At 49.6% G+C, this 15,938-nt stretch overlaps 7 protein-coding genes across 7 annotated transcripts; 3 read left to right on the forward strand and 4 right to left on the reverse strand.

Annotated features, from left to right (window-relative positions):
* The first annotated feature begins 12 nt into the window (after positions 1-12).
* On the forward strand, positions 13-2,557 carry GGS25DRAFT_485134 (PLC-like phosphodiesterase). Its single transcript, XM_049260520.1, has one exon. The coding sequence runs from the start codon at positions 599-601 to the stop codon at positions 2,357-2,359; it is 1,761 nt and encodes a 586-aa protein (XP_049117495.1). The 5' UTR covers positions 13-598; the 3' UTR covers positions 2,360-2,557.
* A 10-nt stretch (positions 2,558-2,567) lies between these two features.
* On the reverse strand, positions 2,568-3,439 carry GGS25DRAFT_530635 (uncharacterized protein; the record flags this gene model as incomplete). Its single annotated transcript, XM_049265400.1, has 2 exons — positions 2,568-3,211; positions 3,282-3,439. 2 exons carry the CDS (start codon positions 3,437-3,439, stop codon positions 2,713-2,715), a joined length of 657 nt encoding a protein of 218 aa, XP_049117496.1. The 3' UTR covers positions 2,568-2,712.
* A 2,077-nt stretch (positions 3,440-5,516) lies between these two features.
* GGS25DRAFT_219473 (uncharacterized protein) lies at positions 5,517-6,444 on the reverse strand. The gene is made up of 3 exons (XM_049256941.1): positions 6,098-6,444; positions 5,963-6,047; positions 5,517-5,904 (listed from the first exon to the last, which is right to left on the reverse strand). Exons 1-3 carry the CDS (start codon positions 6,125-6,127, stop codon positions 5,594-5,596), a joined length of 426 nt encoding a protein of 141 aa, XP_049117497.1. The 5' UTR covers positions 6,128-6,444; the 3' UTR covers positions 5,517-5,593.
* GGS25DRAFT_219437 (BCS1 N terminal-domain-containing protein) lies at positions 6,445-8,181 on the reverse strand. The gene has a single exon (XM_049256940.1). The coding sequence runs from the start codon at positions 8,115-8,117 to the stop codon at positions 6,762-6,764; it is 1,356 nt and encodes a 451-aa protein (XP_049117498.1). The 5' UTR covers positions 8,118-8,181; the 3' UTR covers positions 6,445-6,761.
* A 371-nt stretch (positions 8,182-8,552) lies between these two features.
* Positions 8,553-8,820, forward strand: GGS25DRAFT_520326 (uncharacterized protein; the record flags this gene model as incomplete). The annotated part of the gene is made up of 2 exons (XM_049263871.1): positions 8,553-8,625; positions 8,678-8,820. The coding sequence occupies 2 exons, from the start codon at positions 8,553-8,555 to the stop codon at positions 8,818-8,820; spliced, it is 216 nt and encodes a 71-aa protein (XP_049117499.1).
* A 768-nt stretch (positions 8,821-9,588) lies between these two features.
* Positions 9,589-11,679, forward strand: GGS25DRAFT_219489 (uncharacterized protein). The gene is made up of 4 exons (XM_049256942.1): positions 9,589-10,203; positions 10,295-10,468; positions 10,573-10,869; positions 10,998-11,679. Exons 1-4 carry the CDS (start codon positions 10,091-10,093, stop codon positions 11,425-11,427), a joined length of 1,014 nt encoding a protein of 337 aa, XP_049117500.1. The 5' UTR covers positions 9,589-10,090; the 3' UTR covers positions 11,428-11,679.
* A 537-nt stretch (positions 11,680-12,216) lies between these two features.
* GGS25DRAFT_513774 (P-loop containing nucleoside triphosphate hydrolase protein) lies at positions 12,217-15,875 on the reverse strand (the record flags this gene model as incomplete). The annotated part of the gene is made up of 3 exons (XM_049262916.1): positions 12,217-12,909; positions 12,964-14,933; positions 15,089-15,875. The coding sequence occupies 3 exons, from the start codon at positions 15,873-15,875 to the stop codon at positions 12,217-12,219; spliced, it is 3,450 nt and encodes a 1,149-aa protein (XP_049117501.1).
* Positions 15,876-15,938: the final 63 nt, after the last annotated feature.

The raw sequence follows: 15,938 nt of genomic DNA on the forward strand, positions 1-15,938 counted from the left end.
AATAATTTGTAGGCACGAGAAAAACCTTTACTAATGGCTGAAATTGATGCTGTTAAAGCTCTTCATTTTTTCCTTTAACCCTGGCCTTGAAAACCTTAGGTATCCTTAGATGTCTAGCTAGGCACGAACTGACAAAGTCTCTAGTGATTCTACAAATCAATCGAGCTAACCTAGGGATTTATTGACTACTAGGTAACTAAATAGGTATTAATGATGTCTTTCAGCTGTGTCACTCACAGTCATACAACATGATTGTGGCGCTTCGATCTACCAATTGTCTCGTAAAAACCCCATAACCCCCCGACATCTTGCATTGTTTGCAGCCAAGCAAAGCCCCCTCATATCTCTTTTTACGCAAATGAGCCAATTAGCTCCTTGCTCTCCTCTCATAGGGCTGGGAGCTGATCTTAGCTGATCTCAATCGAAGTTACGTAAGCTTACTAGGTATTAAACCTGCTCTGGTGCCGACAAGGGGTGGTGTAGTCGTCTTTATTTCCATTCCCTCTTTCTTTTACATACCTAGTACCTATCTACCTACCCTACCTAGATTTACATTTATCAAAACTTCCTAGTGACTTGAACTGCAACTAAAAAAAAAATGGCTGGATCACTAACCACCCGGTTCGCCCAGCTAAACCCGCTTTCTAAATTGACGCGAGGTGTATATGACGAGGATGTCGGCGAGGAAATCGACGACTCCACTATCGCGGGAGGCGGCCACGGCGCCCGGCAGACCAAGATTACCAAGACTCAAATACGAGTGAGCCATGCACTAAAGTCATTCCTCGTCAAAGAAAGCGTGTTTTCCGAAGAAGAAATTGGCCTTGATTCGGAGGAGCCAAGCCCTGCGCTACAAGCGCTACTTGAAAGGTCGCATATTGAGGTTCCCCCGCAAGTGACTGATCGATCGTATCCCCTACCGGAGTATTTCATCAGCTCTAGCCACAACACCTATCTGCTAGGCCACCAGCTCCACGGAAAATCTTCCGCCACGGCATACGAGACGGCATTGAATGCCGGGTCCCGCTGTGTGGAGATTGACGCCTGGGACGACGAGGACAATGAGGATGAACCCAAGGTAACGCACGGATATACCTTAGTTTCCCACATCCCCTTCCGCGCCGTCTGCGAGACGATCCGCGACGTCGTCGACCGGGAAGCCGAGCAAGCCCAAAATGCGCAGGGTTATCGCGCGGCGCCCATCCTGCTCTCCTTGGAGAACCACTGTGGCGTCCACGGTCAGGCGCGACTCGCCGAGATCATGAAGGAAGTTTGGGGCGACCGTCTACTTGACAAAGCCGTCCGAATCAAGGGCCACCAGGAGCAATCCGGCGAAGACGACAGCACCGATCCGGTGACACTAGCCGAGCTCGGATCCAAAATCGTCGTCATCGTCGAGTACCACCTCCCCGACGAAGTCGAAACCACCGACGGCGACAGCTCGGACCCAGAAGACCAAGAGGAGAAGCAAGCGCAGGCCGCCTACCGCGCTCGGAAAAAGGCCGTCGCCTCCGGTGCCATCGTGCCGGAGCTCGCTTGCCTGGGCGTGTACGCGCAGTCGGTAAAGCCGAAGGACAACTCGTGGTACGAGAGCGTGCTCAAGGACGCGCCGCGCAACCACCTGATCAACGTATCGGAAACCGGCCTCGCCTCCCACATGCCGTTGGCGAGCGAGAAGATCGCGCGCCACAACGCGCGCCACCTGATGCGCGTGTTCCCCAAGGGCACGCGCATCTCGTCGAAGAACCTGAAGCAGGTGCCGTTCTGGGGCGTCGGCGCGCAGATCTGCGCGATGAACTGGCAGACCTTCAACGCGAGCATGCAGATCAACGAGGCGCTGTTCAGCGGCACCGACGGCTACGTGCTGAAGCCCGCGGCCCTCCGCGCCGGCGGGAGCATGCGGCTGAGCTCCGGGCGGCGAAAACGCCTCTTATTACACATCGCGGGGGCGTCGGACCTGCCGCTCCCCGCGAGCCAGGACCGCGACGTGCAGGACCTCCGGCCGTACGTGACGTGCACGATCATCCACCCGGACGAGATCGAGGCGGACCACCCGAAGCGCAAGACGCGGCCGTACAAGCACCACAAGCTGGGGTTCCTGCACCGCGGCGAGAACCCGCCGCCGACGGACCCGGTCTGGGACGAGGTGCTGGAGTGGGAGTACGACGACAACGAGCTGGTGTTTCTCCGCATCTTGATCAAAGATGACATCAGCTTCGCGGAGAACCCCGTCTACGCTGTCGCGGCGCTGCGGCTGCTGTACGCGGTTCGCGGGTGGAGCTTCATTAGGATGCTGGATCTCAAGGGCCACGAGACGAAGTGCTCGTTGTTGGTTAAGATCAATATTCTGGACGCGTAGGCGGATGGTGGGCATAGTGGGACTCTTGACCTTGATAGGGTGTCACGGGAAAGAAGATAAGTCTTGTAGATAGCGGGAGTTGACGCTAGAATGGATGTATATGTTAGATTCCGCGTGCAAAGAATGGGCACATATATGTATTGAACTGAGCCTGTACCTAGGGTATCTAGTAACGCCCAAAATGACTTCCAATGCTCCCGGTGCTTTCAAATGGTATCCCTTGAACCCCTATGCGCCATACTACCTAGCACCTAACCGAACCCTGCACCTGAAAGAAAAAGAAGCAGTCGTTCATTCGATATTTCTGTCAACCCGACCCCCTCGCGCCGCGCCCCTTATACCCCCTAGCCCATTTACGAGAAGTTCCTATGTCCCAGCTTCCTGTCCTCCATCGCCTCCACGAGGTGCCTCACCGTGTCCCTCGTCTTCTCCATCTCCGCCTTCTCGCAGACATGGATGACCAAATCCTCCAGCTCCATCGCGGACAGGTATTGTAGGTGGATTCCGAGGCCGTCAGAGGAGTGCGGGACGGTAGTCGCTTTGGCAGCCTCCTCTTTCTTGACGTAGCTGATCACGCAGTATAAGGTCGTTCGCGAGTTGAGACATACTGATAGGATCACCTCACGGAGTTCGGAGCCCTCGAGGGTTCGGAGCTTCGTGCGGAGGACGGTGAAGAATTCTTCTGTTGCCTCGTCGTTTGGCGCGGTGGCGATCTTCTCTGGACGGGTGGGCTCGGGGGTGAGGGGAGACTTTACTTCTTCGCCCTTGCCCTTGGTCTTGGTGGGGGGCTCAATGGATAGGCTTCCCTTGTCAGCACCCTGATCCTTTACGTCCCCGCTGTTCGGCTCGTAACTAAATAGGTAGTCAGGTTAGCTGGAAAAACGGATAAGCGGTTTGTGTGTACGTAGGTAAATTCTCATACCGAGTATTCCCATCATTCATAGCATAGCCGCCCCAGTAATACCAGCCGCGACCCGGAGGGGCTTGGCCGCCTTGGGGAATTTGATGAGGAAGCTGGCCAAATATAAAAGGTACATTGCCAGTGAATGGGCCGGGGACTTGGTTATAATTGTTCGCCATTTTGTCGTTGTTGGTATGAGCTATGAATAGGAAAGAGAAATCCGTTTGGGCAGATATAAGAGGCTGCTGGTCCACTTGGATAGGATGGCAGTAGTTAGGGAGCTTCTAGAGTGCTTGAATAAAAGAAAGATGAATATTCTGAGGCTTGCTACTGAGGTCGATACTTGTCTGCCTCTGATCTTACGATGGGGAGGAGAAGGAAAGTACCTAGGTGTGGTAAGATAAAATATGTTTAGGTATATAATATAAAATAATGCTTATATGCCCTCGCGACAACAAGGTACCCATCATCTTCCCGTGGCCGAGCAATAACTTTTTCTTCTACAGACTGTTCTCCATCAAGGTGCCTTTACTTGCTTTGCTCTAAAATCGACTGTGTGAGCACATGATGAGAGCAAAAGTCTCATTATTAACACCGTGTTAAAATCGGTGTCTTGTAAAAGTTAAGTGATAGCTCTTCTATAAACATTGTGATATCTACGGATGGAGTGACCGCGGTGCATAATTGCTCGCTACGTCATCAAAGCCTTGGAAGTGTGTAAATTCTTACGTTAGGTAGATAGCTGACACTGTCGAGTGAGATCAGTTCCCATCGACGGTCTATTAAAGAAGGCACAGTGCTTAAGAAGTGGGTAATATGATCTTTTACCTGTTTAGCAAAGGATAAAAGAACCTATTTGTTACCATCGCAGATATGGACCTGGTTGGGCTTCTTTTGGGGGCCGTTCAGCTGCCTTGGCGATGCTAGCCTCATGCTTTTATATCAGAACGATGGATGCGCGGGTGTTATGTATGTAAGGACCGAATAGAACTCCATATCTTTCTCCTTCCATATTTCTCTTCTTACAAGCCTGCCTCCTATGTAGGTAGAATTGGGGGGTTCTTTCGTGTCTCTCCCCATAAGATCCTATAGGTAAGGAGTTAGTACTGTGGATATGAGCGAACGGCACGGCAGTGGGGATGTGAACTATTCTTAGTAGCATATTGAGGAAATCGGAACTTATGTAGCATCCACCTACTTACTAGTTGAGTAATCATCTACCTATAGTTATAGGGGGTCAGCTTTTAATCATAAGTCAACTTAACCCATTGTAGTAGTTTCAGTACATACCTATATAGCTTCGTAACACCCCACCCCTATTTAGTTTATTTCCTTTTCTAGCTATTTTGTTCTTTTGACTTAGACTTCTTCTTAGACCGACCGCTCCACGAAGTCTTTAGCCCCGTTCAACGCCGCAGACTCGTATAGTTGAGCTAATCAATGCAGAGTATTAACCTTAATAAGGTGCTTGATGGAGGCTTGGCATCTCATAAGATAACACCGCGCGCTTCTAGGTCTGGGGCGACAGTGTTGCCAGCAGAGAGTAAAAGGGGGCTGTTCAAGGTGCCGCATACAGACGTAGATGCGGGACTTGCTCTGGTAGCTTAGGTTATCTGGGAACCTACTGACTGGGCTTGGTAGGTATATATAAGGTGAATCTTCCGTCGATTAACTCGGAATTTCCTCTGATTCCCTAGGCAAACGACAACCGACAAACGAAAGCAAACATACAATTACCATACACCTATCCAAACCAACCTCATCAAACACTCTTCCTCCCACTCCCATACATTCGCAGCCATGAAGATCGCCGCCTACATCGTAGCTCTCGCCTGTGTTGCCATGGCATCGCCAACCCCTGAGTCTCCACTCACTAAACGATAGTATGTCTTGAATCTCTATTCATGCTATCTCATGCTCTTCCTTCCAGCCTTCCACGTCGTGCTAACGGATGTGCAGTAACGCCTGTGCAGAGATGAAAGCCGAGTCTTGCCCGTATGCCTGCAGGGGCAAAAATTGCCTGCTATCATCGTATGGCCTTTGGTGCTGTATGGAGGACAACTGTGACTGCCCATGATCGAATTGGGAGGGTCGATATAGTTAATATATACCTAATTCTTTCTTACCTACCTTGGTTAGCTAGGCCGTGCATCCGAATTCAAGCGTACTTCAGTATATGAAGATAGTTTCTATAGGCTCAGGTGCAAAGTGTCTGAATAACGCACTTGGAGTGGTACAGGCTCGTGCTAGCAACTGAACAAGCCGGTGGCTAAATAGTGATACCAGTTGTAGACACGGTGATTTGCGTAATACGTTACTGGGCACTTGGATAGCTAATACATGTGATCATCCTCAGGGTCCCGGTTGCTTGTGATGATTCCTACTTCCAATGTATAAGACCCTCTCCGCGGCTGACGGAACTGAAGGTTCGTGGGGAGCTTCATGATGTCGGTGATCTTCTCTTTGACTAGCCCTATATTCGATTCATTGCTGTACTCCCTATCTTCGGCATCATTTTGAGGCTCAGTTTGCCATCCTCTTCGCTTCGGGGGGCGTTCTCTTTGCCTCTGGCGGTATTCCACGAGCTGTTCCCACCATATAACGCACGATGCTAGGGGAACACTGATGGCAAAGGATACCAGAACTGATATTTGATGTCAGCATCTTCGTTAACCATATCAAGATACAGCAAGGGAGCCTACATATTGTCAGAAGCGCCCAAGGTGGTGCTTGTTGAAAAGAGGCAACGTCCAGGGCGAAAAGAGACGAAAGGAATGAAAGTGGTAGCTGGGAAATGATTAGTTTGATAATCATGTGAGTAGGCAGTCAAAACGCACAAATATGATGGTCGAAACGGTAAATGTCATGAGTATATAACCTTGCCTCACCGTCTCTGTAGCATGGGTGCCTAACTGACTGTTGGAAATGGCAGAGGGTTAAGCCTCCCGTATTGCTGTCCAGACAAATGTGGCTTGCCTTGGCAGGTAGCCGATTGGGACTTGACTCTTTTCACAACCCATGGAAGGGCCCCATCCGACGCCCAGAATTGATTCCTATTTGTTCATATCTGGTATTCGCCAACTACTAGGTAAATACCTGGGCTGGCAAGGAGAAGATCTCTTCTCATTCCAGAGCAATTGTCATTATAATATCATCAACGTCGTCCTATAGAGGTAGCTAACCATATCATATCGAGGATGACTTAAATTATCGGCTGCCCTTTCTCGAGTACAACCAAATCATACAAGAGAAGTCTAGAATAATAAGGCTTCGTAGGTTTCGTAACCTGCATTCGTATATCTAAATGCTTGTAATCGAACCAATCTTGCAAAATCTGATGATAGAAATACGGCCTCGCGTCTGTTGGCAGATTAGCACCTCGCTTATACACCTGGCAGTTACACAAGCAAAGGTAGATAGGTAGGGTGAACTTTTTCATCGGGATCGTCAAATAACGGGGTATCTCTTATATGGTACAGTAACACATAACGTACAAGCCATCTACTGCTCTGCTTCCAGTTTGTGCGGAATGAGATGCTCGGCCATGTTAATAGCGCCCTCCATATCATTCTTGTTGAACAAGAAAAGGCCCTGGATAGCAGCAGTACTCGTGCGGGGCCCCGCCTCTCCTTCCTTCGCCTCGCGGAAGAATCCTAGTTCGTCCAGGCGGTGCAAGAATCTCTCTCGATGCGTACCATCGGCATCTATATCCCCGTAGAATCTGTCCCACATCTGAGCAGCTTGGTACCTGGTAGCTTCCCCTATACGGACCGTCATGTCCACTCGGCCTGGCCTGATCAGAGCAGGGTCCAGAAGCTCAACGTGGTTCGTCGTAAGGAATGCAATACGCTCTTCGCCGGCAGACAGCCCGTCTAGGGCGTTCAGCAGGCCAGAAAAGGTCACAGTTCCACCGTTATATCCATCCCCGTCACGCTTTCTCCTATTGACAAATGCGGAATCGGCATCTTCCAGCAAGAGAATAGTACGTTCGGGAAGCTTCGTGAGGAGGAAGGCAAGTTTGTCATCGGTTACGCCGATTTCGCTTAAGTTTACCATGGCCACACTGAAATCCAGTTCACCAGCCAAGGCCTGAATGAAGGAGCTCTTACCACTGCCGGGCGGCCCGTAAAGAAGATACCCTCTACGATAGGGGATCCCACGATCCACATACCATTGCCGTCGCGCGAGGAAGTCCCTCGCATCGTTGACAATGTCCTCCTTGACTCCTTGGTCAAGTATCACACTACCCAATGGCCGTTTTCTCCGTGGCTCGCCCAGCGGGACCCAATCAAAGTTTCTCACCGAATATACCACCGTCTTCCCCTCATTGGCCTGGAGCGCAAGAGCGCGAGCCTCGGTAAAGACGTCCTCGAAGATGTGTCGGTGCGAATACAATGTCGTGAGCTCCACTGTCTCATGTGGTTCACCCGTATTTGTCTTCGCCGTAGACTGCTTTTCCCTATTCACCGCAATATACGCATGCTTGTACTTGACAATATGGCGGCCGTATCCCGGTTGCAAAAAGAAGCTCGCCTTCGTAGGACCATTCGGCGTGACGCTGGTGGACGTAGTGACGGACAGTTTATTGATGCGCGTTAGCTTCTTCGCAAAAAAAGAAGTCTGCTCTCGGGGTTGCGATAGCCATGCAAGAACCCAAGGATAGGAGGGATCCTGTCTGCTAATCTCGACATTGACGAGCATGCGGCGCCGAATCATACCACCGGCAGTGATAACACCTCGGCGAGCAAAGGCCAGGACAGCGCCAAGGGACGCGAGGCCAAAGCCCCCGGCGAAGACGGGGTTATCGAGCAGCGCATTGATGTTGAGAAGCGACTGCGTTGCGGCGGGATCGGACATGACGTCGCAGAAAGAAGTTGAAAAGACATCGAGAGCTTTTCATTTTTTTTATGAAATTCAAAGGGCCAAACTCCAAGGTATGTCTGCTGACTAAGAAGTGCTACATATTTTTGCCGTTGTTTAACCAGCTGGTTTACTGCATAGTACCCGATAGCGCCCCGGTAGAGACATGTCCATGAACCTATGTTCACGTATTATGAAGTCATCTTGAAATTGGAGATGCCATCATGACGATTCAGACCAGGTACATAGTACTTGAATCATTTCATTATGTAGTTCAAACTACATATGACATATGTAATTTTAACAAAGTTTAAAGTGTTTCCATGTTTTTACATCCTTACATTAGTTATGTTGCCCTCATAAGCATATACAACGCAGTCGTAACTAACTACTACTACTCACCTATAAGCCAGAACAGTATCAAAATTCATCATGCCTTCTGGGACACAGAGCGCTAATCAGAAGTTCATGGCCGGTGTTAAACAAACCCGCGCTGCTGCAAATAGTATGTCATACCTCAACGTCTCATTGAAGGCCGTGATTGACATTGAGCTCAGACAAGTCGGAAGAGTCTGGTTTGAACGCACTGTCGACAACAGGAGGAGACAATCCAAAGGCAGGTGGCTCATCCCTCAGGCCAATTGCCAAGGGAGATGTCAACTCAACAAGTTACAATCCCGCCAAAGGGCCTTCCACCTAGCTATGACACGAGAGTAACTTCGAATTTTTATGAATAGCATAAAGGGCGGTATCGAATGTCAATGCTTGACACCGAACAGCCCTGGAGATTATATTTACAAATTGCTACCATTCATGGCAGGATCGCCGCGTGTTTCTTCGGAAAGTTATCTGTACGTTTATGATCCATTTGTCCTTGGAAATATGGTCACATCAGACGTCATAGCCAACTGGAATTTGGAATTATCGATCCAAGAGTACCAAGATCGAGAAGCTTCTCACGACTAACCCTGTTCTTCTTATTCGCTTAACTTATATTGAGCTTTCCTGCGCCCCTGGCTCTGAATGTTCCGAAAGAAAATTCCAGTTGGGCAACCCAAATATACCTAGCTATCACATGGACAACCGCCGATGCTCGAGTGCGAGTGTGCTCCTCTTTAGTGCTAAGGTCCATTGTTGCCTTTCAAGACGAACCTCCATCTTCCCGGCCAATCATCTTAGATCTCCATGCTATAAAAAGCCTATTCGGGCAAGTCTTGGTCAAGCTAGTACTACCATATCTAAAGTAGCAACACATCTCAAGCGTGACTACTGACCTATGTGCCTACCTAGGTAGGCATAATAAATCAAGTCGTATCGAAGTCGGTTATTCCTTATATCATGTCCCAGGAAGTAGTATTATCTATGAATGTAATATGAAGATCACGTATAAGCACGATCTTGTTATTTGGTCTGTAGGCCTTCTCATCTCCCAAACCATCTTCAGATCTCGATCATTTCATCTCTACAACGGGACAATCTAAAAATAACAGGCAACCTTTTTCTTCTTCTTCTCAAATTACAATTATAGTTGTCTCTAAAGTCCCGGGGTATCGATTTGCCGCCGTGTTCACTTCGCAGCATCCCACAGTTCTGTTTACAGAATCAGGAGTACTTCCCGGCAGAATTCAATTTGGCTAAATGACATACACGTTCCACACTTAATCTCAGAACTCCTGACGATTCGACAGTATATTTATACCTCGATCGGTCTAGAGGACCTGACTCCCCCCTCCCCCCTGCTCAACAACCTAGATGGCCGAGAGAGACACATGGGTTGAAAGGTGCGTAGGATCGTCGGCAGTTGTGTGGCCGTCGGAGTCCAACCGAACGTTGGGATGCGACATAAAACCCATCCAGCGATTCCCAACTTTTAAAAACGGGCTGAGTCTCCGTTTGGGGTCTTGAAGCGACGTGTGACAGTCAGTATCTACGATAAAAAGAGGAAAAGCCACCATCTGCCCGCCATCAACATGCAGTTGAGGAACTTCGCACTCCTTGCCGCCGCTGGCATCGCGCCTAGCGTCAATGCCGCAGCGACTCTCCGTTTCTCGTGCTCGCAGCTCGTTGTCGAGCGACTAGACCCGTAAGCCGACTTTCGAAACTCAAGAAAAAGATCAAAAAGAAAAAGGGAGAGAATAAGGCGAAAATCTTTCTAACCAATTCCCTATCTCTAGTCTCGTCAACCCCGGAGAAAGCCCATCCCCCCATCTACACCAAGTCGTCGGAGGAAATGCCTTCAACGTCTCGATGGACCCCGCCGTGCATGACCTCCCCACGACGGCAACCTGCACATCATGCACGCCCACCGAAGATTTCTCCAACTACTGGACCGCCGTCCTCTTCTTTAAGTATGATACTACCACCCAACTCTTTCTCCACTGAAAAGCCTACATACATACCTATCATCTCTAGTAGACAAATTCACTAACCAACGGTCCCCCCTCCCACTTAGAGCCAAGAACGGCACCCTCCACCGCGTGAACACCTTCGGCAACGAGCTCGGCTTCACGCAGGCCAAGGGCGGGCAGACGGTGTACTACCTGACCTCGGGCAAGGCGACGGCCTTCAAGCCCGGCTTCCGCATGACGGTCGGCGACCCCAAGATCCGCACCGCCGAGGAGCTCAACCGGCGCTACAAGTACATGGACTTCACCTGCCTTCAGTCGTCCATGACCCGCGGCGGCCAGACCACCTACTTCCCCAAGCAGCCCTGCGCCGCCGGCATCATGGTCAGCATCCGCTTCCCGACGTGAGTTTTTCCCAGCCCACCTTATCCTTTGCCTTGTGCCTTGTGACTTATTTCCCCTTACCTTACTTTACCCCACAACATGGGTAAATACATGGATTAAGTAGCTAACACCTCCCCCCCCCAACCAGCTGCTGGGACGGCAAAAACGTCGACAGCCCAGACCACCAAAGCCACGTCGCCTACCCCTCGGGGACCTCCTGCCCATCCACACACCCCGTCGTGATCCCCCAAGTCTTCTACGAAACCTACTGGGACACGCGCCCTTTCAACAACAAAGCCGAGTGGCCCGCCGACGGATCGCAGCCGTTCGTGTGGTCGTTCGGGGACCAGACGGGGTACGGGATCCACGGGGACTACGTGTTCGGGTGGAAGGGGGACGCGCTGCAGCGCGCGCTCGACGCCAACTGCAACTCGGACCTCTTCGCCAACCGCATCAACTGCCCCACGCTGCAGACGCAGTCGCTCGAGCAGGCCAACACGTGCACCAAGACGAGGACTGTCGACGAGGAGTTGGATGGGTGGTTGGCGCAGTTGCCGGGTGGCATGCCTATCTCGTAAAGGGGGGTTCGGGGCTCATGAGGAAAAATACCTAGATGGGAGGACTCTCCTCTTGCCTCAACCAAAGCTACCTACCTAGCTAGCCGGGTAGTTTCTTCATACCTAACTACTCACCCTACTACCCGATGGATATCTACTTAAATGCCTAACCTCTAGGCACTTGACAGTTGGCATTTTTATCTTATCTTATTTTACTTACCTATTCATTGCATATACCTTACCTATAGCTCAATAGATTGAATACACTGTTCAGTGTTTTGATCTCCCATCGAAATTATAAATGCCCTTGTGTTTGACTGAAAGAGGTAGATAGGTAGGTAGGTAGGTAGGTAGTGGGCAGCAAATAAGGGCTGTTCGGAATGGCTTCTATTCTACTTGTGCGCCTAGATAGGTACCTAGGTACGTAGGTAGGTATTTTAGTAAATCGCATTCAACAATAGGGCGGAGCTATAGAATTAGAAATTACTACGTTATTATCATTGGGTATATGGTGCATAGGGAGCTATCTACTGTAAAGGTTATAAATTGACAGCCCTACAAGTACAAAATCATCCATAGCTGACTCAATCACAACATCTTGCGTGATTCGTGAGCTCCATATTATCTTCTGCGTCCCAAATTAGTTGACGCATCGTATGTCCCAAAAAGAGGTTGGCCAGGCAGGTAGTAATCGAGTCCCCTGACCCTCCGATGCTTAGGATGATGCCTCTCCCGTATCATACAGAGCCGTTTCTCAACCCGGTAGCCTCTCTCAATTGCCCAAAACCATTAAGGATACAACCAACCCCCTTAATCAGCAAAAGCCACATGACCTCTCCGTTTCGGCAGCGGTCCATGCGCCTTGCCATCATCACTTTCGCTCCATGGGTCCACAGTAGTCGACGAAGGTCGTTTAACGCCTCTAGGCGCCTTAAACAGCGTGCGTGCCACCGCCAGTGCCCCATTCGTAGTGTTATTATTCTTACCCTCCGGGCTCCCCTTGACCAGCCCTTCATCAGGATGAAGCTCGCGACCAAATCCTCTGCCGAAGACGAATTGCGGGGTCTCCAGCATCGCGGTCTGCGGAACGCCGTCTTCTTCATCAGACATGGGGTTGATCTTTGCGTTCTTGATCCACTGGTACATCAAGCGGTCCTCGAGAACGGATTTCACCTTGTTGTGTTCTGCGGGCGTCATCTGTTTGCGGCGGTTGACGATGACTTCTTCGATGCTGTTGCGCAACACCAGCGTCTCAACCGACACCGGCTTTTGCTGGCTGATTCGTCGTGCTCGTCCGATGGCCTGTGCCTCGACCTGGGGGTTTAGGACAGGGCTTATGAAGTATATTCGTGATGCGCTACGCATATCTAGACCGAAGGCTGCCTGGCTTATGTCCATCAGCAGAACTCGAAAGTTCGAGTTATGTGTGAAGGTAGCAACGTATTGTGCCCGTCTGTCTGCACTGAGACCGGCTCTGGCATAGATCAAGTGTTGGATTTGCAGCTGGGATGATGATCAGCAGGTATTGTTATAGGGGGTGAAACGAGAGATCCTTACGATTTCTAGCACGCCGGCTAAATAATATGCAATGTTATCGTTGTCATAGAATATAATAATCTGTTCATTATCTTGATACTTGATTATAGAGTCAATGAGGTAGGATAATTTAGCAGAGACGGTCGATATAATTCTAGTCTTCGCCAATTGTTCGGCGATCTTAACGTGGCCTTCTGGGAATGGATTGATGCTCTGTGTTCCCTCATCAGATGGCAATATCGCTTTGTCCAATATGCCAGACTTCGGTTTCGAGTGACGGTCATTACCCAGTGGAGTGTTTCCAGCTAGAGACACAGCATTTGCCGTCTGCGTTGTGGCGCCACCGGAAGCTTCTGTTGCTGCTGTCAGTGCCTGTGCGCGTTCTGCTGCCCCTTGTTGATCGAGCCGGCCGGTTTCTATCATTAGCTGCAAAGACGTCGGTGCATCGATACAAGGATTTAAGAACTTCTGAAGCGCGAGAATCATCCCCGCATCAGTACAGATAGGCTGGTCGTCGGCCTCTTGCTCGTCAAGGGACCAATTCCTCCCACTATCACCGGGGAAATTTTCTACGTATAACGGCATTGAGTGAAACTTGTTGCTTATGTTTTTCAAGCGGTTCTTCACTGCCAGATTTCCAAATGATATCGCTTGCTTGAGCAGAACCCTATCTTCATCGCTGATCGGGAACTCCTTCTTATCGAGAAATTCTTTTGCAGTATCCAGTGATTTCGCGATGTCTTCCACGGAGTAGAAGACACCACCAAAGAAGCACGCTTGTCTTAGGTTCTTGACGAGCTGGATGAGGCTTTTGCGCTGCCTTTCGTGAAAGAAATAATCCTGATCAGTCCGTTGTGATTGTACTGAGTTGAAAATTATCATCATCGAGAATAGGTTCAGGGACAATCTATCCTGAAAGGATCCATCCAGTAATACGATCTTCTCATCTACTGGGGGAAGCAACGAGCTAACATCCGAAAGCCGATGACGAATTATCAGCGAGTTCAAAGTAGACTCTAGGCAGTCTCTGCGGTTATGACCGTTACTGTGTTGTTCTTTGTCCATGACGTATATGTTCCAGTTGGCTACAGTATCGCCAAACTCCTCCTTGGTATTGGCCCAAGGCCGCACCTTGAGATACTTCGATGCCATATTGCCAATTCTCCGTAGATCTTCTCGCTCCTGCTTCATGGTAGATGTCGATCTTACTGTGGGACTCGTGCTATTTGAGTTATCATTCGTCTCACTTGACTTATCCTGAACACCGTAAAGCCCCTGCGAAGGCGTCCCAGTGACAACCCATCGAGCGGCGATCTCAAGGCGGTCGAGAACTCTCATGATGTCACTCTTCCATGCTTGACTTCTATTTCCTAGTTTGTGGCCTTCATCGATGATGCACCGCTTGAATCTAATGTGCTCCAGCGGGCAATAAATATTCAATGCTGAACCTTCGCCATTGGAACGTTCTTTCTGTATCCACTCGAAACGACTTACGGAAAATAGAATCAAATCGTAGTCTAACAGTACGGTTACTGGCGGAATCTCTTGTTTCTCTACGAGAACAAGCACATTCAGACCAGACGTATGCTTCTTGATTTCATTTTGCCACTGCTTGACAAGGTTATTAGGGACGATGATGAGCGTTACATAACTGAGGTATACTTCCCGAGACAGCGGGGTTAGAGGCGCATTCCTGTCACTTCTTCGGGTTTCTACCAATATGTTCTCAACTTTGTATAGAGCCCGGTTTTGTGGCCGTGATAGGGCTCGTAAACAGTTCCGGTATTCGTAGCCATGTTGAGCGGCCTTAAAGTCAAACCACGGTTTCCAAGGTATAGAACCTTTGTTTGCCACAGCGGCGGCCATGTCAACTAGGCTGGCTATTCCAGACCTAGGCGGTATCTCCGCAACGAATGGTTCGGGGGCTTTAGTTGGTTCGCCTTTCGTACAGAGAATTAAGGCCAAGCAGATGAGTGTTTTACCAGTACCCACTATAGCACAGTGTCAGCGATTTCATCTATGATTCATCTCATCAGTGATGGCGGGTCGTCGGATAGGCGCTTCTGGGGTCATTATTGCCAAGACTGTGTGAGGATGTTCTCTCTGGACCAAGGTATAGATAAGGGAATACTATGAATATACTTACTCTCCTCGGCGAGAATTCCGCCACATACTCCATCATAGTATCTAGGCTCTTTGATAACCAGGCCTGATACAGTATCATAATACCACGGTTTACCTTCGTGGTCAACAGCTGAGATAAACCGAGGGTCAATAATCCTGCCAGGATTCTCCTCCCGTTGAAACATAAAAGCAGCCGATCTGCCTTGGTAAGGGTAGAGCTTCGTATTCAGGCCTTGTATTTGGCTCTCTAATAGACATTGAATCCCGTCACGGATATCTAGGTTGTTCTCCTTTTCCGGGCGAGGATCCGGAGAAGGAACGTTGTTAAACATGGATAAGAGAGGTGTTTCGTTTCCGGCGCGCGTCCGTAAATTACAGGCTTCATAGTCAACTTCCCCATTCCAGCATGCTGGCGAACTTTCGAGCAGAGATAGAAGATTTGATGTTACGCCCGTCAGTTCAGTTCTGAGACTGCTGCTGCCCCTGTCGACGCCCCTGTCGACATCTTGGGGAAGGATATAGACTCGAACACGCCATGTGTCGTCACATCTAGAGTAACCGGAAGACATCTGAATCCATCCATTTTGCCAAAGTCCAGAGAATGATGATAAGGAGGCAGATTGGATAAGTGCTTGCTGGACCGCGGGCGGGAGAGACTCTGATATGGGAAAGTCAAGAGACCTTCGAGTCAGAAATTTGAAATCTGGCAGATTAGGTAAAGATTCTAGGGAATGTTGAATTTCTAGACGCAGCGGGCCTATTATTAAACATCCGGCGTGGATGTATTTGCTGAGCCACGAAGTGTCCATGCTGTTTCCTCATGTCGTGACCTGCAAGCGGGCGATCATGGAGGTGCTTCTATAATGACGAAT

The sequence above is a fragment of the Hypoxylon fragiforme genome (assembly GCF_022984875.1).
Source record: "Hypoxylon fragiforme strain CBS 206.31 chromosome Unknown GGS25scaffold_4, whole genome shotgun sequence".
NCBI lineage: Eukaryota > Fungi > Ascomycota > Sordariomycetes > Xylariales > Hypoxylaceae > Hypoxylon > Hypoxylon fragiforme.

Excerpts from the sequence above, each read along its gene's own strand:
- GGS25DRAFT_485134 (XM_049260520.1), top strand. The coding sequence starts at position 599 with ATGGCTGGATCACTAACCACCCGGTTCGCCCAGCTAAACCCGCTTTCT.
- GGS25DRAFT_219473 (XM_049256941.1), bottom strand. The coding sequence starts at position 6,127 with ATGACATTTACCGTTTCGACCATCATATTT. Across the intron at positions 6,048-6,097 it reads CCGTTTCGACCATCATATTT|CTACCACTTTCATTCCTTTC; the intron begins GTGCGTTTTGAC and ends ATCATTTCCCAG. Across the intron at positions 5,905-5,962 it reads TTGGGCGCTTCTGACAATAT|TTCTGGTATCCTTTGCCATC; the intron begins GTAGGCTCCCTT and ends ATCAAATATCAG.
- GGS25DRAFT_219489 (XM_049256942.1), top strand. The coding sequence starts at position 10,091 with ATGCAGTTGAGGAACTTCGCACTCCTTGCCGCCGCTGGCATCGCGCCT. Across the intron at positions 10,204-10,294 it reads GTTGTCGAGCGACTAGACCC|TCTCGTCAACCCCGGAGAAA; the intron begins GTAAGCCGACTT and ends CCCTATCTCTAG. Across the intron at positions 10,870-10,997 it reads GTCAGCATCCGCTTCCCGAC|CTGCTGGGACGGCAAAAACG; the intron begins GTGAGTTTTTCC and ends CCCCCCAACCAG.
- GGS25DRAFT_219437 (XM_049256940.1), bottom strand. The coding sequence starts at position 8,117 with ATGTCCGATCCCGCCGCAACGCAGTCGCTTCTCAACATCAATGCGCTG.